Here is a 22747-nt window from a genome sequence, read left to right on the forward strand (position 1 = left end):
TACCCTGCAAAAGTGGCTGCCTGTTACCTGTTACCAAATCAGACCCTTTTTTGGTGTATTTTAGATAGATGGATAGGTGGATAGATATAATATGATACATATCTTTGCATAAATCTTGCTAAATTCTAGCATTCATAGATAATGATCAGAGATAAATATTAATGAGCAGACACAATTTTATGGATTTAGAGGGACTATATAAGGTCTAGGAAAAATTACGGTTTCTTTGAAGAAAGTTAAACTTTTCTCCCTCGAGACCAAAAACCTCCTTTGCACACTGGAGTTGACACAACCGAGGAGGGTCGCTTTGAGATCTGTATCTCAAGATAGATCTGTGTAGCTGAAGAAAATTCCCCCTTCCTGATTAAAGGCGGAGAGGAACGTAAAAGTGATTTCAGAATTAGCTTGGTTTTCCTCTGTGTTCAATAAAAACAAGTCTAGTGAATAAAGAACTAAAAAAGAAATGTTGCATCACCAAGTTTGCTCATCTGAGAAAATAAAATAGGGTTGTATCGAGATCTTCCAAGATAAGTAGGAAAGAAATAAAGTAGCCTTGCTGACAGGTAGGTAGCTGAGCACTGTAATGGATTACCAAATGAAATGACAGTCTTTTTGCCCTGGAGACATCTAGGAATACGCAAAGTAGTCCGTGAGCCCAAAGATGCCCAGCTACCTTGAGCTCCCATAATTCTTGGATTTAAAGTTGCTGATAAATACCTGACAAGCCAATAAAATGGAACTTAATTGATTGATGTGCAAGATGTATTCTCTTCCTCCACTCCCGGTAGTTTGAGACATTCATTTTTGAGCCCTGAAATTGGCCAAATTATCTATCAGAGAATGTAACAATAGATTTATTTTTGTAAAGCTATAAAACCCTGAGTTAGGATCTATTTTCATGAGACCTTCTCTTGGGTCTTAGTTATCTGTTATATATTTTTCCTCTCCCAGCTGAGATTAACAGTATTTCTTTTGATGTGAAATAGCTTTTTGGAGTTTTGGATTATACCTCATACAGTATCCTCTTAACTCTTCTGTTATGCCTCTCAAGCCACTGAGCCATTGGGTCCTTACAGCCTATCAGTAATTACGTAGGTAGGAGTCTTTCAAGACTAGATTTTGCACTGCATTCTGACTAATGGAGCAAAATGCAGTTAAAATAAAGCAGAAACTAAATAATACGTTCTCTTTTTAGCAAACTAAAGAAATAGTATTTGTAACTAATTGTAATTTGTCATTAGCAGCACCAGTGTCCTATCCTACAGGTTATTAATGAAATTATCATACCAGCTGTGCTGTAATTGCCTGATCCTCAGAGGATAGAGAAGATTGTTTTCTTAGACTCTAGACTCTACACCTTTGCATAATGAATTGTTCAAAGCAAAAACTGTGTATAAGATCATTAGTTTATTAACAAAAGAGTATGTGTCCATAGGAAACCTCATTTCTCCTCCAACAATTTGGTATTTTGTCTATAGTTTCTCCTGTGTTTATCATTCAACAATTACTATATTTTTCCCTGCCTTATACTATGGACTTTTTTTAGCTACTCCAGGTTATATAAAATGTATAGAGTTTTTCTGTAATGCTGTCTAGAGGAAATGGTTTTGTATGCATTTATATAGTTCTAGATCTCAGCAACATAGTATCTGCTGGGCTTTACACTTCTGCTTTCCCAGTGGCCTCCTTATTTATATCTCTATTTCCAAGGAGTCTCTTCCTCTTGTCCAGTGTCCCCTCCACTATCTCTGCTCTGTCCTTCATGTCTGTATAATGGGTCTTGTCAGAAACTCTACAACAAAAATGGATGAAAATAACTAAATGCCACCCTCCTCTGACTGGGCTCAAGCTACATTATAGGAGGCAGAGCTCGATGACTTAGGAAAAGAATTTCCTTTGCTTCTAAGAACAAATTACCTAGTAAATTGTAATCCATCTAACTTCTGGTGCCGTTCAGCCGAGGCAGCCCATGCCTGCATATTTTCTGGTTTATCTCTCATAGTTACTTGTATATATTCAAATGAAGGCTTTAAATTATAAATCTAAATCTAATTGTAACTTAAAAGGTAGGTTTTGACACATTATTTTAAGTATATTGTTAATGTATGAAGCACTTTTTACAAAAGTATCAGAAGTCAGAGTGCTCTACAGAATAGTAATTTTCAGACAAAGTAGGGTCATGGAGAAAAAGTTAATTGAGTTCAACTTAGAGTGTTTAAATTATGTCCCAGCTTGACCCTTGACTTCACTTCTCCTTCTGTATCTCTTCAGTCTTCTCACATTGTTCCTTAGCCTGTTATCAAACATGCTGGTGGTCCTCATTTTTCTTCCAATCCATGCTTATATTTTAAGATTGGAATTCCCAATGATTAAGGATTTGAGATTTTAAAAAATCGCAATGGTAATAAAAGAAGCAGGTTTACAAAATTAAAGGCTGAGGACAGAATCCCGTTTGGGATTCAGCCAAACTGAGGATACTTTCAGTGTTAGAGGACCAAGAGCTAATGTCAGCCTGACTAGCCCTTCATATCAGGGAGTTACAGCTTCCAGTTTAGGCAGAACTCTGTATTTTGCCCTGTTAACTGTTTGAGCATCTTCATCGCCACCAGATATTTTCAGGAACATGGTGACAGCACATTTGCAGATATAAAAGGTATACTACCTGATGTCATACTGAATCCCTTAACAAGGCATTCATGTACAGCCCAGTGAGGTAGTTCCTGCCCCTCAGGGAATCCGAACTTGATTGTGGCTGGTGTACTCAGGCTTCAGGTCAGCAGATCCACATGCCCAGCAGCTGGGAGCACTTTGCTATAAATTATCACAAAGGAACTTATTGTTTCATTGGTTATTTATTATTTATGTATCTATTACAAAAATAACAGCCTAGTTTTAGAATAAAACTTCTGCTCTTTTTATAGCTTAGAAACATGAAACCATAGAACCTGGTCCTACGCCACCACTATTCGCGTAACGCATAGCCTTTATTCCCTGCAACAGTTCTATAGAACAAGGTTCACTTAATTCATCTTACCTGCGGATCTTGAGAAATGATCACCCCAGGCTAATACTGAAGTGGCGTCTGTATCACGATAGCCCCTTACCCCCAAAATGTCCATTTTTTAGCAAACCATGAGTAATGTTTTGGAAAGGTTATTGTTAATGTCTCTGTGGTAGCCCTCTTACCTTCTCACATTGGGGTTTTCCATTTTCTCCCCAGCTGTGAAGTTAGGTGCAAAGGAGACAGATATCATCACCATACAGGCTATCCTCCCCAAAAGTAAAGCCACTCCTCAGCTAGTTTCCATGCCAGCAACATGTGATTTTTGTCTTAAGGAATTAGAAGCTAACTCAAACACTCTCTTAAGAAATTTGGTAGGGAGATTAAGAAAGAGATGGGATCAGAACATGACCTAGTAGTTTAGTGAAAGACTTGCAGTTTTTTTTTAAGGTAATCTCTACCTGCAACATGGGACTGGAACTCACGACCCCAAGACCAGGAGTTGCGAGCTCTACCAACTGAGCCCGCCAGGCGCCCTCCATTGCATTTTTTTGCTTTCTGAACCATTCCTTCTAAAACTCTTCCGCTTTTCACTTCCTACCTTCTTTTCCCTCCATGTATGTTTCTGAGTTAATATAATTAACTAAGGAAAAAATGGTAGCGAATTTCCTTGTATGTGCTGTTTATTACAAATTTTGACTTTATTTTCCTTTAGACAAAATATCACACATATGTACCATAGTGGTGAACAGAAGTCAAATTGTTCATTTCTTGACTCTGAAATTGCTGCTTCTCAGTGACTGCAATTATATCTGGTCTATTACTCCTTTAAGTTTGTCACTTCTTTATCTGAAGTTTTGTTTTATAGCTATAGTTTGGTGGATGTCTAGGAGCAAGGAGGTTTAAAAATAAAAGTTTTCAGAAGCTCCTCTATGTACTAAATCACTCTGGATGTTCTTTTCTCATGTTAAAATTGACAACCTCTATCTTTAGCTTTGTCCTTAAATTGTACTTTTCAGATTTCGCTGAGTGTGTTTGGGTCTGAAAATACGTATCCTTTGCTTCTTTCCTAACCCATCTCATCCATCCTTATGGTCCTAAGAGGTCTCAGAATTGTTTTTCTGCATTCTTCCACTTCTCTTTTCCATGACTGCCTGTGTCTCATTCAGGTGCTCCAGCCCTGAGTTTCCCCAGTTGTCTAAAATATGTAGGAGGCAGTGATTGTAAATGGATGATAGAGAATACCTGGGTTATTAATGTAGTACGTACACACAATATATATTTTTTGTATTTGTTAAATTTATTTTCTTTCCCTTGTTGCTCACTTCCCCTCCCTCCCCCCCCCAAAAAAGTCAACAAGGCATTTTCTATTTCTATTTCAAACCACCACCAGCTAATCCAGAAGTATTTGCTTTTGGTTATTTAAAAGGATGGCTTGGTGTAGTCATCAAAAAACACTGGCACAACCTTCTGTTATCAGTAATAATAGCTACAGATGTCATTTCCAGTGGTTTAAGAACTTTGTTCATGCAGCAAATACTGTTCAGAACCAATCATCTGCTAAACACCATTCCAGCATGTAGAATATATCTGTGAATGAAAACAAAGAACCCTGCTGCCATGCTGGTTACATTAGGGCAGGGGTACCAGCCTAAACAGTAAGCAAAGCATAGAATACTGTGTTAGAACGTGAGAAGTGCTATGGAAGAAAGAATAGGTGTGATAGAACAACTAGGCAAAAGATCAACAAGGAAAGAGAAGACTTGAACGCTCTGCATTAACTAGGCCTAACAGACATACATGTATACTTCATTTTATTGCACTTAACAGTTACAGTGTTGTTTTACCCATTGAAGGTCTATGCCAATACTGTGTCAAACAAGTCTATTGGCATTCCAACATTTACTCACTTGGTGTCTCTGTGTCATACTTTGGTGATCTGTGAACAATGATTACAACTCAGTTAATAGTTAGCATTTTTTAAAGATTTTATTTTTATTATTTAGAGAGAGAGAGAGCAGGGGAGGGGCAGAGGGAGAGCAAGAATCTTAAGCAGATTTCCGTGCTGAGTGTGGAACCCGATTCAGGGCTCGATCCTGAGATCATGGCCTGAGCCAAAATTAAGAGTTGGATGCTTAACCAGCTGAGCCACCCAGGTGTCCCATGGTTAGCCTTTTTAGCAATAAAGTCTCTTTTCATTAAAGTATATACATTTTTTTGTAGACCTAATGCTATTGAACAGTTAATAGACTATAGTATAGTGTAACCATAATTTTTATATGCACTAGGAAACCAGAACATTCATTTGATTCACTTTATTGCGATGTTTGCTTTATTGTGATGGTCTGGAACCAAACCTGCAGTATCTCCAAGCTTTGCCTGTGTATAGAATACTCTACCCATCAGTAGTAGACTATACATTCTTCTCAAGTGCACTTTGGAACAGTCTCTAGAATGCACTATACACTAGGCCATGAAACAAACCAGTACATTTAAAAGGATTGAAGTAATTCCAATTATGTTGTCTGATTACAGTGGAATGAAATTAAAAATCAACAACACGAAAATGTTTGGGAAGCTCACAAATATGTGGAGATTAGGCAATACACTCTAAATAGCCAGTAAGTCACTTTGGCAGCACATATACTCAATAACCAATAAATCAAAGAAAAAAAATAAAAAGAAAGAAGAAATTAATAAGGAAATCAGAAAATACTTTGAGATGAATAAAAATGAAAATACAACATGCCAAAATTTATGGGATACAACTAAGACAGTGCTTAGAGCACAGTTTATAGCTATAAATGTTTATGTCAAGAAAGAAAAAAAGATCTCAAATCAATAATCTGACCTATCTTGAAACATTGTAAGAAAAAGAGCAAATGAAACTTAAAGGAAGTAGAAGAAAGGAAATGATAAAGATTAAAGAGGAAATTAATAAAATTAAATAAAGAATAGAAAATCATTAAAGAGTCAATGAAACCAAAAGCTGGTTCTTTGAAAAGAGCAACAAATTAGAAAAATGTTTAGCTAGACTGATCAATTAAGAAGGAGAAGACTAAAGTTATTATAATAAAAAATTTAATAGGGGACATTACTGCTGACCTTACAGAAATGGAACAGATTAGATAGGAATACTATGAACAGTTACATATCGATAAATTAGATAACCTGTGTGAAATGGACAATTCCTCGAAAGCACAACTACCAAAACTGATAATAAGAAGAAATAGACAGTCTGAATAGAACAGACTATTGAAAAGAGATTGAATTTAGTAATCACAGAAGTACCAAAGGGAAAAAAAAAAAACCCAGGCCCAGGCTTCACTGCTAAATTCTACCAAACATTCAAAGAAGAATTAATATCAGTTTTTCACAAACTCATTCAAAAATTAGAAGAAGAGGGAATATTTCCTAATTCATTCTGTGAGGCCAATCATGACCTGAATGTCAAAACTAGACAAAGATATCACAAGAAAAACTACAGATCATAGCTCTTACAAACAGAGACATAGAATTCCTTAACAAAATAGTAGCAAACCAAATCCAGCAACATATAATAAGAATTATATACCATTACCAATTGTATACCAAGTGGGATTTTATTCCCAGAATGCAAGGTTGGTTTAACATCCAAAGATCAATGTAGTATACTATATCAATAAAACAACAGAAAACCCGTGTGATCATCTTAATAGATGTAGAAAAAAAGCATTTGACAAAGTCCAACATATTTTATGAGAATAGTTAACAAACTCAGAGTGGAAGGAAACTTCCTCAGCCTGATAAAGAGCATCTACAAAAATCCCACAACATTCCTATTTAATAGTGACAATGTTTCCCCCTAAGGTAGGGAACAAGATAAGGATGTCCACTCTCAGCACTTCTGTTCAGCATTGTACTTGAGGTTCTAGCCAGGGCAATTAGGCAAGAAAAAGGAAGAAGTAAAACTATTCCTATTCATAGATGACATGATATTTTATATAGAAAACCTAAGGTGTCCCCAGAAAACTACTATAGCTAATAAATTAATGAGTTCAACAGGTTTGAAGGATACAAAAATCAGTTGTAATGCAGAGAAAGGGGAACCCTCTTGCACTGTTGGTGGCAGCGCAAACTGGTGCAGCCACTCTGAAGAACAGTATGGTGGTTCCTCAAAAAGCTAAAAACAGAACTACCCTATGATCCAGCAATTGCACTACTAGCTATTTACCCAAAGGATTAAAAAAAAATTGCACATTCAAAGGAATACATGCACCCCAATGTTAATAGCAGCATTATCAACAATAGCCAAACTATGGAAAGAGCCCAGATGCCCATCAACTGATGAATGGATAAAGAAGATACGGGGTGTGTGTGTGTGTGTGTGTGTGTGTGTGTGTGTGTGTGTGTACTGGAATGCTACTCAACCATCAGAAAGAATGAAATCTTGCTATTTGCAATGATGTGGGTGGAGCTAGAGTGTATTATGCTATGTGAAATAAGTCAGTTAGAGAAAGACAAATACCATATGATTCCACTCATATGTGGAATTTAAGAAACTAAATGAATGAACATTCAGGACTTGGGGGGAAAAAAGATGGAAACAAATCATGAGAGGCTCTTAACTATAGAGAACAAACAGGGTGGTTGGAGGGATGGGGGGATGAGATAGATGAATGATGGGTATTAAGGAGGGCACTTGTTATGATTAGCGCTGGGTTATATGTAAATGATGAACCACTGAACTCTACTCCTGAAACCAATATTGAACAGTATGTCGACTAACTAGAATTTAAATTAAAAAAAAAAAAAATCAGTTGTATTTTGTACAGTTTCAATGAACAATCTGAAAATGAAGTTAGGAAAACAATTCCATTCATAGTAACATCAAAAAGAATAAAGTACATAGGAATAAATTTAACAAAAGATGTGCAACACATTGAAAGTTACAAAGTGTTGTTGAAAGAAAAACAATCAAAATAAATGGAAAAACATCCCATATTCATGGATTGGAAGACTTAATATTGTTAAGATGGAAACTCTCCTTCAAATTGATCTACAGATTCCGCCCAATCGCTATTAGAATTCTAGCTTCTTTTATAGATACTAAGAGATTCTAAAATTAATGTGGAATTGCGAGAGATTCAGAATAGCCAAAATAATTTTTTCAGTTTTAAAACTAGCTACAAAAACTGGTAGGCGAGACAGCGTGGTACTGACATAGTTATATAGGTTAATGGAATAGAATTGAAGGCCCAGAAAATAGACCTATACATCATTGACCAGTGGTTTTTCAATGAAGAAGGTAAGACTATTCAATGGGAAAAAGATTAGTCTTTTCAAAATGGTGCTGGGACAATCGGATAACCACATACAAAAGAATGAATTTGGACTCTTACCTCACACAATATACAAAAATTAACTTGAAATGAATCAAAGACCTCAGTGTGAAGGCTATAGCTATAAAACTTTTCAAAGAAAACATAGGGGTCAAATCTAAGTGACCTCAGATTTGGCAATGGATCCTTTGTGACACCAAAATACAAAGTAAATAAATTGGACTGTTAAAAATTTAAAACTTTGTGCTTCATAGGACACTGATAAAGTGAAAAGACAATCCACAGAATGGGAGAAAATATTTGCAAACTACCTATCTGATAAAGGACTTTTGTGTAGAATATATAAAGAACTCTTACAGCTCAATAAAAAGAAAGACAACTCAGTTTAAAAATGGACAAATTAGACGAACCATGAGAGACTATGGACTCTGAGAAACAAACTGAGAGTTCTAGAGGGGAGGGGGTTGGGGGGGATGGGTTAGCCTGGTGATGGGTATTAAAGAGGGCACGTACTGCATGGAGCACTGGGTGTTATACGCAAACAATGAATCGTGGAACACTACATCAAAAACTAATGATGTAGTATATGGTGATTAACATAACATAATTTTAAAAAAGGATAAAGTTGCTACAGACATCCATGTAAAAAAAAATAATAAAAAAATAAAAATGGACAAATTATCAGAACTCTTTCTCTAAAGAAGATATACAAATGGCCAGTGGGCCCATGAAAAGATGCTTGACATCATTAGTCACCAGGAAAATGCAAATCAAAACTACAATGAGAGAAATACATCCTTATGATGATCATACTCAAAGACAGATTAATAGTTAAGTGTTGACAAGGATGTTAAATAATCTGGCAGTTCCTCCAAAGGTTTATAAACATAGAGTTACCATACGACCTAGCAACTTGCACCGCTAGGTATATGTCCCAAAATAATGAGCATGCATATCCACACAAAAAGCTTAATATATGAGTAATTCTAACAGGATTATTCATAATAGCCCAAAGGTGGAAGCAACCCAGATATCTACCAGCCGATGAGTGAATAAACACAATGTGGTACATCCATACAGTGGAATACTATTCAGCCTTTAAAAAGGAGTGAACTGCTGATACACACTAAACATGGATGAGCCTTGCAAACATTATAGCAAGTCAGAGAATCCGGATACAAAAGACTGTATTACATGATTCATTTGTGTGAGATTCCCAGAATAGGCAGATCTATAGAGGCAGAAAGGAGATGAGTGATGGCTGAGGGATAGAGGGAATGCAGAAATAGGGAAGGGTGATAGCTAAAGGGTATGGGATTTACTTTTGAGGTGATGGAAATGTTCTAAAATTGGTGACAGTTGCAGATACTGTGAATGTAAAAGCCAGTGAGTTTCTGCTGGAGGCAGGAGTGGGAATAGTTTGCCTTTCGCAGGAGGGGGAGCAGTACATGTGGGTACAGACGCTGGCAGGTGGGTAGTGGGAGCAGGGGCAGCTTACAGAGTCTCTGACTCTTTAAATCCTCACGTCAGCTCTAAGTTAGGCACTGTCTTTATCCCCATTTACAGATGAGCAAACAGAAGTTACATAAAGTGATTTGAGTCCATTTCACATAGGAATATATCAGCAAAGTATATATAGAAAGAAACCTGCTTGGGGAGGTCAGTGCTGCTGTTGGCATTTCCGACTAGGTGACTGACAAATCGTCGTTCTGTTTTCTTTATCTGCAGAACCAAAGATACAATCTGAGACTTCTCTCCCCTCCCACCCCGATTTTTTGGGGCAAATGTTTTTCTATTTTTAAAGCACATTTTCTTCCCAGAATAACCTCAGAAAAGGCTAGAAAGCTATCCAGTGCTCTCAGGCCAATTATTGTCCTGAAAGTGCTGTTCTTACTACGAAAACCAGTTTCTTAGAAGAAATGCCCCTGCCATCTTTTCCTTCACCATACTGAGGAATCTAAAATAAAGTAAAATCTCTTCTTTGTTAAAGCCTACAGCTACTCTTCAGTTACGGGTTGTGGTCTGTCTCTAGTCACTAAATCTGCAGTTTCTGCTTAGGGAGTCCCAGCCCTAATGGGGGCTCCTGCCCAATACATTCCTAAGGAAAATTTTTCAGTGGGTTTTAAGTAAGCCTAAGGAAGGGCGCTGAGTATATTTAGAGGAGTGAAGATATGCAAGATGACATTTCTTGTGACTCCGTTTGCTTGTACCACAAGGGGGAGGAGGGTGTAATTGTTTAGGAACACATGGTATTGTTTTATGAAACATTGTCAATTTAAAATATATTTATATTAATATTGTCTGTAGGTCCTTTCCAGTCTCAGAAAAAGAACTTATTCCACAAAATTGTCAGCAAATATAAGCACAAAAAGGAGAAGCCTAATGTTCCGGAAAAAGGTATTGGTGCCTTCCATCCTCCATCAAGGTTTCTTGGCCACCTCCATTGTGAATTCATCTTTGAGTAACGCTTCTGTGCACCGCCTTTGCCTTTTCCTCCCCTCGGCTTGCTTCAGTGTCATCGGCTCCTAATGCAGGCGTATTCATTATCTCTAGACTCCGCCGCTAATTGCAAAGAGAGATCTCCTTCACTTGGATTCCTACTCAAATTCCATAATGTCTCTATTTTCAGAGTTCCATATGAATCCTAAAATTGCTGTTTTCATCCATATTTGGTGCATTTTTAACTTAGTCTTCTTGAGCTCTTATCCACTTATTTCCTTTGACTATTCTCGTTTCTCTCATGTGGGGCAGCCTTCAAACCAGGACCACGTTTTCCTACCTCCTGAAACCTCAGGAGTTTCCTATTCATATGAAAGTGCCCCCATTTCTGTACTTTCTCTGACCCTTGAGGATTCTTGTCTGGGAGGATTCCACTCCGAAGCCGTAACCTGTCTCTTTTTTTCCAGTCTATGTTACTTTGTTTGCCAGGCTCTTCCCACCCCCTTCAGTCACGTAACTTATTTCCAGAGGGCACTAGACGTGCATTGCCCTCCACCATCTCTTCACTCTGAGCATCTGTCTTATTGTTATGATTTTGATGGGCCCTTGAACCTCTTCAGGACTCATCTGAAGATTTCCTTCTTCTCGTAGTTCAGGACTCCTATTCTTATTCCACATAAAAGATAAATCTCCCTGTCTGGTTCAGTCTAGCCATGTGTCCCAGAAGTTAGGCTTTCTTTAGCATCGCCCTGCATGTTCCTGTCGTGACCACTGTGAGCCTACTCATCCGATGCCCATTCGCATCCCACTTGCATGGCCAGATGTGAAGCCTTTCATGTTTCTGGAATGAGCCTTTAAATGCACCTGTCTTCCATGTGTAGACATATGTGCCTACGCATTCCTGTATGTGACCTTTTACTTCATTTGGGTTTTATTTTTCACCTCCGCTCCAGCCCCTTGGTTTTGTTTTGTATGTTAATATTTTTTTCTCTGCTTCCAGTAGAGAAACCTCACTCTTTAGGTAAAATGTCAGCTTTTATCATTCCTTTTTAACTGATGGTCAGTTGTCTTGATGAAAGTCATAGAAATTATCCAACAGTGTATTTCACAGAAAGCAGATTTGTTTATTTTCAATCCATTTCCTGTATCACCTGATTATTTTAGTTGGCAAATGCCGTTTTGAGAATTAAATAGTTAAAATAAAACTCTGCTTCATTTGTGTGATAAAGTTTCATATATAAGCTGTTTTGTGTATTGTCTTCTTTTTATACTGTTATGTGTCTGTCCTAGGAGTAGAGTTTCACTTTCTTTCTCTGTCGTTGTTTTTAGGAAGTGGGGATAAATGGTCAAACAAGCAACTCTTCTTGGATGCCATTCACCCTACAGAAGGTAAACGCAACAGTATTCTCTGTATCATTTCAGGTAGTCTGTGTTGGAAAGGTTTAAAAAGGCATAATTTATATAGGCTCACCCAAGAGCACTATACCTGAGGGCTCGTAATTTGGTTGTTTTTAATTTTCAAATCAAAACTGACAGATTTTTTGACCCTGCTGAGGGTCAGGCGGTGTGTCATACAAGCTTAATTTGTCAAAGGGGCACTTACAGCCTTTGAACCACATTAACCAGAAATTAAAGTTTTCCATAACTAAAAATACTCAGTGTTGCATTCATGTTGCAGGCAGATGCTTATGGGAGCCAGAGTAGAGCTAGCGTGGGGCTTTTCTGGTTGGCTGGGCTTGGGCATGTCAGCAGTGTTCCTGTCCTGAACTTCGCCCCAGCACAGCTCCCAGTACCTCTAAATATGTTCAGATGGAATACTCCAGAGGCTTACGGATAACCGAGGAAAAGTTCCTTGTTGACTAGCATAATGTTATAGGTCCTAGGCGCAGATTTTACTTCAAAATTTCCCACAGCCCTCTTTAGCTGTGATGTCTACCTAATTTCTGTTAAATACTGAACCCTCCAGTGAGTGCTCATTTCTGTGACTGTGAAGGGGCTGTCCTCTTCTTACCATTGTTCCTTTTTTTCATTGTCGCTATTTTTAAGGAGCTCAACTTTTTTTTTTTTTTTTTAAGATTTTATGTATTTATTTTAGAGAGAGAGCATGCGCCTGCGCGTGTGAGCTGGGAGGGGCAGAGGGAGAGGGAGAGAGAATCTGAAGCAGACTTTGCACTGAGCTTGGAGCCCCACGCAGGGCTTGATCCCACAACTGGGAAATCATGACCAGAGCCGAAACCAAGAGTCAGACGCTTAACCGACTGAGCCACCCAGGCGCCCCACGCTCAACATTTTTATAGTCCTTCATTAGGAGTCGCTTCATTTGAAAACTAGAAGCAGTCTTAAAGATCACTGAGTCCAGTCCCTTTGATTTACTTACAACCAGAAAGGGGGACTTCATGAAGCAGACCTTGTCTTTTGACTCCCAAATACACTCTAGTTTCTTTCCTGAAAGGGAGAAAAAATGTAAAATGCACATTTGGCCCAAGTAATGTATCAGAAATCCTCATGTGTTAAAGATATTTCTCAAAAAATATTCCAACTAGAGTTTATAGCAAACATGAAATTGTTCTTATTCGGTAGGCACAGTTCACACGAGCCAGATATCTGCTTTTATGTCATTGCACTCTTACAAAAAATCCCAGCAGTGTATCTGTTTTCTGGCCTGTTACTTCACATGCAGAACCTGTCCAGAGGACTGTTTCTGCCCTTAGCTGGCAAAGCCAAATATGAATTGCTGTGCTGCTCTCAGCATTAAATGCTAACATCCAAAATGCAATATATTAGCTCTTGTGAATTTTAAAGATATATTCTGCACAGACTTGATAAATGCAAGGCAGTGATGAACAATCAGAGGAATCAAAGAGGCTCTTAAGACCATCTTACTCTTTACTTAAATGATACTGTTCTAAATGTTTTGTTTTTTAAACAGAAACTCCGTGTCATGTAGAACATGGTATCATAGTGTGTGCAGTGAGGTAGAAAGAATGAATAAGGTTGGAATTAGGAGACGTGGGTGTCAGGCTCTGACCTGCCAATAAGGAGCAGTTTTCAGTGGGACAAATTGTGTTTAATCTCTCCAGGTTCGCTCTCCACGTGTGTACTAAGTGTGTGTGTGATATGTGTTTGGGGGTGGGGTGAGTGATGGGGGGGTAATACATCAACCTCAAATGTCATTTCCCCTCTCATACTTGCTGTTATTACTATGATTTGTTGAGTGGGTGGTGTGGTGCTGGAGGCAACCTTACTCTGCAGCCCTAATTCTGCCCTTTAGGGGGCAGAAAAGTAAATCAATTTCAAGTCTTCTAGGCAGTCCCAAGGGTTTAGTGGGAATAGAGTTATTATTGGTGATATTAATTATATTTATTATTAATGTATATGAATATGTTACAAACTTTGAAGAATATGCATTGAAAACTGCATGTCTTTTGGTACAGAGTGCATATTCACTTTATGTGGCCAGGAAAAAAGGAATCCATTTGCACATCGGAAATTACCAGTAACTTAAAGTGACCTTTTTGGCTACTGATTTTTATACCATCCCCTATATTTCCTCATTCAGGTGGTGACTGTGAATTATCTAGACGCTTTATTTCATCCTCTCTCACCTATGGCTTGTTTAAACTTTACCTTGGAGAGTATACATACATAAGGACAGAAGATGAAACCGTAATCAGGATAGTGTTAACATGTTTTAGCCATCCTGGGCAAAGGTTAGACAGGAGTTGTTTGTAGCTGAGGTCTATACTAGAAACATTGGTTCCACTGAGGTGTTCAACTCAGTTTGCTATTCCTGACTTCGGTTAAAGGAGATAACTTCAAGTTCACTCTGCTTTTTTTTTCACCATCCTGAGTATAATTGGCTTGCAATTCATTTTTTTCTTCCCCAAAATATCAGAAATCTTTAGGTGCTTAGTAATCACATCTGCAGTTTAAATGCTAAGCTTATAATCTGTTTTAAGCCTTTTCCCCCATGCTTTTAAAATTCAAAATCACTAAACCATTTCTTGAAACTTCTGCAGATCATAAAAGAAGACTGCTTATCAATAAGCCTGGAATTAAAGGTTAAATTTTCAGATAAACCAAGATGACTTGTATCTGCCACTGTATTTATCTTTCTACCGGGTTATGGTGTCCTATGCTCATGCTTAAGTTAGAGGTTTCTAATTTAATTATCATCATCGTTATTATTACATACTTAATATTGCTTTATGGTTTCCAGAGGGTTTTCACAGTATTTTATGTAAAACTAATCTTGGCAGGAGCCCCAGGGAATTCAGGAGGGCTTATTAGCCCCCAAATAAATACATGATAAGGAGTGAAGCCTGGCCAACATAAGTAGGAAGAGAAGAAACCAGCACTCTTTCCACTAAAACACGTTGACTGCTAACAATTTCAATTTTTCAGGCATATCTGAGCCCTTATTTGGCTCAGATGTTGCAATTATAAACGGTATCTTAAGAGAAAAAAGCTAAAACAACCCAAACCTGAGACTGAGAATCTCCAGAAGATTAGTTCCTTTGCAGTATATAAATCTAATTATGGGGGAGAAAAATCTGGTTTATAGTTAATGTGATCCACAACACTCAGACTAACCTTGATCTCTTTTCTCGAGTTCAAAATAGCTGCTATGTAACTTCAACAGGGTCTCCTGGGGTCTTAGATAAGGCTCATTCATTTGATTCTGTTTCCTGTGTTCCATTCAGCATCTGACTGCATTTTCAGCTCAAGAGAGACCAACCAAAGGCCGTGAGATTCCAGATTTGGCTATAATAATTTCAGTGCAGGTTTGATTCCCCTAGTCAGAATGTGAATTCGTGACTCTGGAGCACTCTAGTGGCCTCCTGGGGTTTGGTACAACCACAGTGCTGCTATCTCAAAAAATTCACCCCACATTTTGGGAGCAGGGTTTGGAAAACAAGACAGTCTCTTATTACCACATTCCTAACGTTGCTCCAGGAGTGAGCTCACATTATCTCTCTCTGATGATACACTCCAAGTGTGTTATGATTATCATGGAGTATAAAAACTAACCCTGTGGACTTGTTTCGCAGTGCTTGGGTAGGTTTGTGTGTTCAGTTACAAGCCGAAAGAGAAATGACTAATTTGTTTTTAGAGGACAAAAGCCTTTCTTTTCTCACATTCCCATTAGTTTGGCAGGGAGGGGAAAAAAAGGACCTGGCTTGCTGTGTGGGTGCTCAGCTTCAGACTGTTTTTCTCTCTGAGCATTTTCCATTTCCTGTCTCTCACCAGCAGGCCATCCTTGGCTTTGCTAACGTTGCTGGACTCAGATGTGCTCTTGCGTCCCAGACGGCCACTTCTTTGCCTTAGCCTTCCCTGCCTTCCCCAGGTCTTAGGATAGCGTTCTCTCTGAGTGCTGCCCCTGAAGGCTGTCATTGGTCTTGGGCTCCAGACAGCACAGGATGTTCTGGGGATAGCTCCTGGGTCATAGCATGGGGCAGACTCACGCTTACCTCCTCTTCCAAATTCTGGCAAGGTCTCATTATATCACTCTTTGAAATGTGGACAATCTGTAGGCCCCATGATTCCTTCTTGATCTGGCAGTAAGTTTAGAGGAGATGACATCTAGAGAGGTGGCATGAGCTCCTTTTCAGTGATTTGTGAGAATCTTCGATGTATTCTCACATTTTGCCTCTTCCACTTGGTCTCTAACCTGATTCGTTCCTTTTCTGTCCCCCAGTACACCAGCCTCTGGGACTTGATTGCTGGTGTCTGTCGGCCAGCCTGCCTTCCTTGTCTGCTGGTTTCTGAGCTTCCCCTAGTCCCAGTCTGCTTTTAGGCCTTAACTCTACCTCCCTTTTGCAGCCATCCCCTTGGCTTCTCACTGTGTTTTTACTAACTCATCTGGAACACGCAGGAAACAGAGCAACCACTGAAAGGAAATGAAACCATTCAAAGGCTTCCCAAAGGCAAAAGAACTAACAGTCCTTGTCAAGGAAGTACTCTTACCTTGTTTTGAGACTCTGGAACTGCCTGGAGGCTGGCTAGGACCCTGATTTTGGGCTATGTGGGGTGGGGGCTCATGGCTCCTTTAGAGCCAATCTAGTCCAGCCTCCACCTTTACATGAAGAAACTAGAGACCCTTGGTCCTTCCATTAGTAAATTAAAAAGTCAAGAGCAGAATCCAGGTCTCTCTGTGACTGTCATTTCTGTTACCCCATGGTCTTTGTGTAGAAATCAGGTCATCTTTTCCTAACCCACATGGCCTTTTCTTTGACCTCCTGGGTTCGTTCTTTCTGTAAGCAGTTCTTCTGATGGAATTCACCCTTCGTCTTTGGAACCCTGCCGTACCCTTATTTCCATAAGTTCTAGATTTTTCTAGGAAGTGGAAGGAGAAGAGGGAATAGGTTAGTACTTTTTCTGGAAGAGCCATCTATAATGTTGTGTTCATACTGGAGAAGTGATTAAGATTCACCGCCTATAATCAGAAGGGACAACTGAAGGATCTGGATAAGAAACTAGAAATTTCGAAGCTTGTGAATATCTAATAGAAGTTATTTATGCTCATTGTAAACTCATATTCTGGCTTCTTTATACCTATTGGAGGCTTTGAATTTCAAGGCTAATGCAGAGTCATGAAACTTCTTTGGAGTGTTTCTTAACCAAATTATCTTTTATTTTACTGGCAGCTTTTATTGAAGTTTAAACTAAAAAAAAAAATCTTAAAATACATACCAGCATTGCTCTATGTTAAGCTAAATATCAAAGTATAAATACACCAAGACTGTTTCCTGGGTACAGATCTACAATTTAAAAGGAGCCTTTTTCCTAATTTTTGATTACTTGTTTGAAAAGATACTTGGGAGTGTTACCAAGTAGTTTCTTTTGAATAACTGTTATCTTAAGCCTGTCCCACACAGCCCTCTATTATGCTAGATTGAGTAAGGCCAAGCCACAAATCACAGTATGATTTCTGCTTTACATCCTTTTTTTGATGTAATTGAAATGATTTCCTGCTTGTTTTGGAATGGGAAGCCTGGAATCAGTCTCTTGAGGGCAAAGATCTTAACGAATTCATAGCCCTGCTTTCCCAAGGATGTACCTAACCTCATTAAAAACTCAGATTTATACCAGCATATGCATTTTTTCACACCCTGAGTTATTCTTGCTCTGTTCTCTTCCTCTTATTTTAGCTTTCTTTTCTTCCCGTGCGATATGCATTGTTGTATTTCCAGTGTCTCCCTTCAGCTTTGCCTTCCGATCAGCACCTTCAGTTTTCTCCCGGCTCTGTGCATGGGAGTGAGCCACGTCAGACCTTGATTTCCCGAGCCACACTCCCCTCTTTGTCAGAAACTATTTCTGTACCTGTCTTAAGAGATTGGATGGTTTAAAAATGGAAAGATACCTCTTTTCCCTGCTTAAAAGCCCTTAGGCCACTGGAATTAAAAAAAAAGTCCCAATTACTAAACTTGACTGCATGTATATATTCTTAAATGTTTACTGCACTCATATCTACATATACTTGTCTTACTTTTAAATTGGGGGTGGGAGAATGAACTCCTAAGGAAATGAGTGTATAAGAAAAGATGCAAGCATCCCCAGCCTGTTTGAACTGGGAGCAAGGTCTTGCGTGGCAAGCGTGCTCCTCACTCTCAACACGGTGACTCCTCAGATAGAAGTGTGTGCTGCTAAATGATTCACTGGTATTCGGTTAGAATGAGGGTACCTGATACCTTTCTTGGAGGCTTGCTGGCCTGTGGCACTTCATTAAATTATCTCACTAAGCACATTCACCTGGTCCTAGAATTCCGCGAATGGGAGAGTGTTTCCTTATGTGCAGGCATCCCCAGTGTGGGCCAGGTCTTTGCTGAGCAGTCAGTATGTGTAAAAGGTCAGGCCTCACAATTTCGTTTCTGATCAGTCCAACCTGGTGATTGAAAGCAAGTGTCCCAATGATAACTATAAATTCAGAAGCACATATTTAATCTCAGTGTCCTCAGAAAAAGAGAAACTTCTTTAATCATCTTCCCAGGACGGGTGGCCAAGAGGATCTCAGATAGGGACCGTGGCCACATGTAGAAATTATGGTCTGTTGGAGCACAATTCACTCAGGTTTGCATACACTGTCTTCCCCACCAAACCTGCAAGATCCAAACACTTAGAAAATGTTACTCCGATGGCCTTTTGTTTCAGTGTTCTGTTAAAAGAGAGAGAGGGCATCTGAATTCTCTGTACCTAATTTATCAAAACAGATTAAAATAAATATATTTGTTTAAAATTATGGGCAGCATTTTCTTTCTTTTTCCCATCAGTGCTTTGAAAACTCTAAATCTCCGTTCTCCATTCAGATGGGTCAGGCATTGAGAAATTCTTTCTAAGACCAATGTGATGTCTTATGCTTTTGTGTGTAACTATATATGATCTGTCCTATTTCAGCCATATTTTCAGAAGACAAGAACACCACAGAGCCTGCTCATAAGGTTAAAAATGCCCTATCCATTCCCAACACTCCAGAGCCAACAACAACACAAGAACCCTTGGTGGGCAGCCAAAAGAGAAAAGCAAGAAAAACCAAGATCACCCACCTTGTCAGAACAGCAGATGGCCGGGTATCACCAGCAGGAGGTACTTTGGGTAAGAAGAGGAAGCTTTAGATGAGAGAGAACCAGAGCAAGGTGATGACTGTTATGGCCACATTGGACAGCAAATGACTATAAGCCAGCTTTGGGTCCTCATTGAAAAATGGGTCTGCTCTGTGGGTTTGGCCACAGGAACATTTTCTTTCTCTGGATCTCCTTGAGAACTAGATTTCCACAGGCTCCCAAATGTACCAAATGTATACGTGTTAAAATCATAGCTCTTTTTCCAAGAGCATTCTTAGAAAGGAAAGGTAATTTTTAGGACTCTGTGTTTCTCCATCTCTTTCTCAGCATGCACAAAAGCAGTCTTCATTAAGTAAATTCCCGGAGATCCTAGACTTTTAAAAATACTAGATGAATCAGTGTTTCTTCATGGTTCACTGTTCAAGTCACTACAAACCATATTATCAAGTATTTAAAACCAGTGTATTAAGGAACCTTAGAAAACATCCAGCACTTTCTAATAAGTTGATTCTCTCCACTGAGGGAGCCTGAGAAGGCTTTTGGATTTCTTGAGTTCTCTGAGCTGATCTTTAGCCAAATCTTAACTTACAGTGAATTTCTCCATTTTCAGTCATGGCCTGTGGTCTGTTTGCTGTTCCTGGTGGCTTTCATAGCAGTAGAATTGCCCGAGAGGCTCAAGTTAAGGAGTGGGGTCAGAGAGTGCCACTGAATATCCTCCTCAGATCTTGGGGTGCTACACCAACTAAGCATTAGTGGTTTTAGCTATTGTTGCCTTTCTACCTTCCAGCACCCCCAGCATCTCAGTCCCTCAGCTTTGAAGTGTCCCTCCCCCTGCCCTAATCCAGTTTCCATAAAAAGGTCACAGGTCCATAATGACCTATATAAATAGAAAAAAAGTGTTCAGAGCAAAGGGGAAAAAAAGAGTGAAAGACAAAAAAAACCAAGAAACAGAATCTTAACTATAGAGAATGAACTGATGGTTCCCAGAGGGGAGGTGGGGGGGGGGGACGAGTTACATAGGTGATGCGTATAAAAGAGTACACTTATCATAATGAAAAAATAAATTAATAAAACAAAAACAATATTTAAATGAGTGTGTTTTGAGTGTAGTATTTATAAATACCTGATTTAGGTTAATTTAATTGCAAATAAAGATTCATTGCTGAGATAGAATAGGAAGACAATTAGTGAATTTTGTACACATTTTGTGTGTAGCATGTGTACATTGTTAGAACAGTAAAGCATATTAAATACCCCCATTTTACCCTGTTATATGAGAGATAAAGCTCAAAGAGGTAGGGTTTCATTTTTAATACATTGACCTACTAGGTAGAAGTAGGATGAGGACTAGAATCTAGTTTTCCTGATATGTAGTCCAGCAGGCCCCTCTGCTCCTTCCCTTTTCACTCTGAGTTCTGTTCTGTGATTTTGATTTCATAAATTGTTATAGCCTCATTTTCACTTATAGAAAGAGTGAAAGATCTTAGAAATATTACCTTCATTTAGAAAAGCACATAGCGCTCTCATGTTCTAATATATGACATTTACAGCCTTTATCAATTGCTTTTTATATTCAAAATGTTTTAAAAGCCATGATAAAGATTCCTCCTCCTCTATAATGGCTACGTAATAAGGAAAGTATACTCATTTCCAACACGATATTTTCATAGCATTTTAGCACCTCTTCGTAAATAGCAGAGGGCCTTTTGTCTTCCTTCCAGTGGGTCTTCAGAACAGGAATAACAACTTGGGATCTCACTGGGATTGACTGATATCTTTGGGATTAGTTTAGGCCATCCTAAATGTTGGTGTCACAGCAAACCAAATGTTCAACTTGCCATAGCAGGGCATCCTACAGCTTCATCAGAAATGTTTGCTCAGTTGGGCTTTTAGGGGCCTTTTAGAGCATCCACAGGCCCCCTCGCAAAAGTCCCATCAGTTTTATTTTGGTCAAAGCCCATTTCTCCCTCTTAACTCTGAGACTAACCTATTCTTTGACCTTGGATAAAACACAGCTTCTCTTCCACTTAGTTTCAGGGCATAACACTGTCCGTAGTTGCAATTGAGCTTGATAAAAGAGTGTTATTACCATGGGAGAAGAGAATCCGTAAAAGCCTTCGTATTCGGTGGATGACAAGTGAACAAAGAATAGTAGCTCATTTCACATGGTCTGGCACCGAGTTTCCTCGGTGTCCCTTCTCTGGAGAGAACACAGTGATTCTCTCGTGATGAATTTCCCTTTTGCCACAGATGACAAACCAAAGGAGCAGCTGCAGAGGATTCTCCCAAAAGTGACCGAGACAGGCTGCCATGACGAAGGCTGCCACAACCCCGAGGCCGCGGAGACGCGGAGCAGCACTCCGGAGATGCCAGCCGTGTCTGCGTTCTTCAGTCTCGCTGCGCTGGCAGAAGTGGCCGCCATGGAAAATGTGCACAGGTGAGCGGTGTGCTCCGCCAGGATGTCGGGGCTCCTGGTCAGCCTAACCCCGTTGTGTGGAGTAGGGGTAGAGCCACATGGAAGCCGAGTCCTACTTTCTGACTCGATGAGTGGCGGTTCACGAGACTTGGTTCGAGAGCAAGTCATGTCGTAATTAGCAGTGTGGGTTAATATAGGAAAATAGACTCAGCCAAGTACCGCATTTTGAATCTGTTATTCTGTGGCTAAACTTCATTTCCATAAAAAGCCTGGGAGAGCAGAGAAGCAGTATTATCTAATCATTAAGTGTGTGCTTCGAGGTCAGGCCTCAGTCCTCGGTTTGAGTCCTGCATCCATCATCTGCAAACTGCAAGTTCTTGAGCAAGATGGGTCACTGACCTCTCTACCCTTCAGTTTTTCTTCTGTGAAATGGGTGTAGGTGGCACTCATTTCATAGAGGTGTTCCGTGGAATGAGCTAATGCCCCGGCACTGGCACATAGGAAACGCCCCTTGAGGATGGTACTGGTCGTGGTGGTGATGCTCCTGCAAGGTGGTCAGGAAGAAGCCTTTTGTCACCTGAGTCCTGGAGGGCAGGAGGCCTGGATTTGTCTTTGTCTGTTTGCTAAAAAGTCATATATTTCTCCCGGCCTTGGTTTTGTCATCTTCCAGTGAGCATAATGATATACCCAAAGAATCACAAAGCTGTAACGATCATATGGGATCATAGATCTGAAGGCCTTTTGAACTCAGGAAAGCCTCACAGAAAGTATATTAAGTTCTAAGTGTATAACTGGGTATTCTGCTATTTAATGGACCCTTTGGGAAGGCAGAAAAGCCATTTGTAAATTCGGGTATTTCATACTTTTATTCAGGGTGGCTTACACACAGATGAGCCACTTTGCCAGACTTTCAGTCTTCAGTATGGGAGTTTTAGATCTAGCACAACTTCCATACCCACCCATTGGGCTTCACTCCCCTTTTCCACATCCATGTTTAGGAGGCCCTGAC

The 22747-nt window shown here is 39.4% G+C and overlaps 1 protein-coding gene across 2 annotated transcripts in view; it reads left to right on the forward strand.

The window, feature by feature from the left end:
* Positions 1-22747, forward strand: part of BBX (BBX high mobility group box domain containing) — a 99064-nt gene that overhangs the window by 69833 nt on the left and 6484 nt on the right. Inside the window, exons 11-14 of one of the 2 annotated variants that reach the window (XM_044914041.1) lie at positions 10630-10719; positions 12091-12150; positions 19156-19353; positions 21573-21759. In XM_044914041.1, coding sequence (XP_044769976.1) covers positions 10630-10719; positions 12091-12150; positions 19156-19353; positions 21573-21759 — 535 coding nt within the window. The remainder of the gene's footprint in view (positions 1-10629; positions 10720-12090; positions 12151-19155; positions 19354-21572; positions 21760-22747) is intronic. The other variant, XM_021692309.2, reaches the window with a different exon arrangement.

The sequence above is a fragment of the Neomonachus schauinslandi genome, chromosome 1 (genome assembly GCF_002201575.2).
Source record: "Neomonachus schauinslandi chromosome 1, ASM220157v2, whole genome shotgun sequence".
Lineage (NCBI taxonomy): Eukaryota > Metazoa > Chordata > Mammalia > Carnivora > Phocidae > Neomonachus > Neomonachus schauinslandi.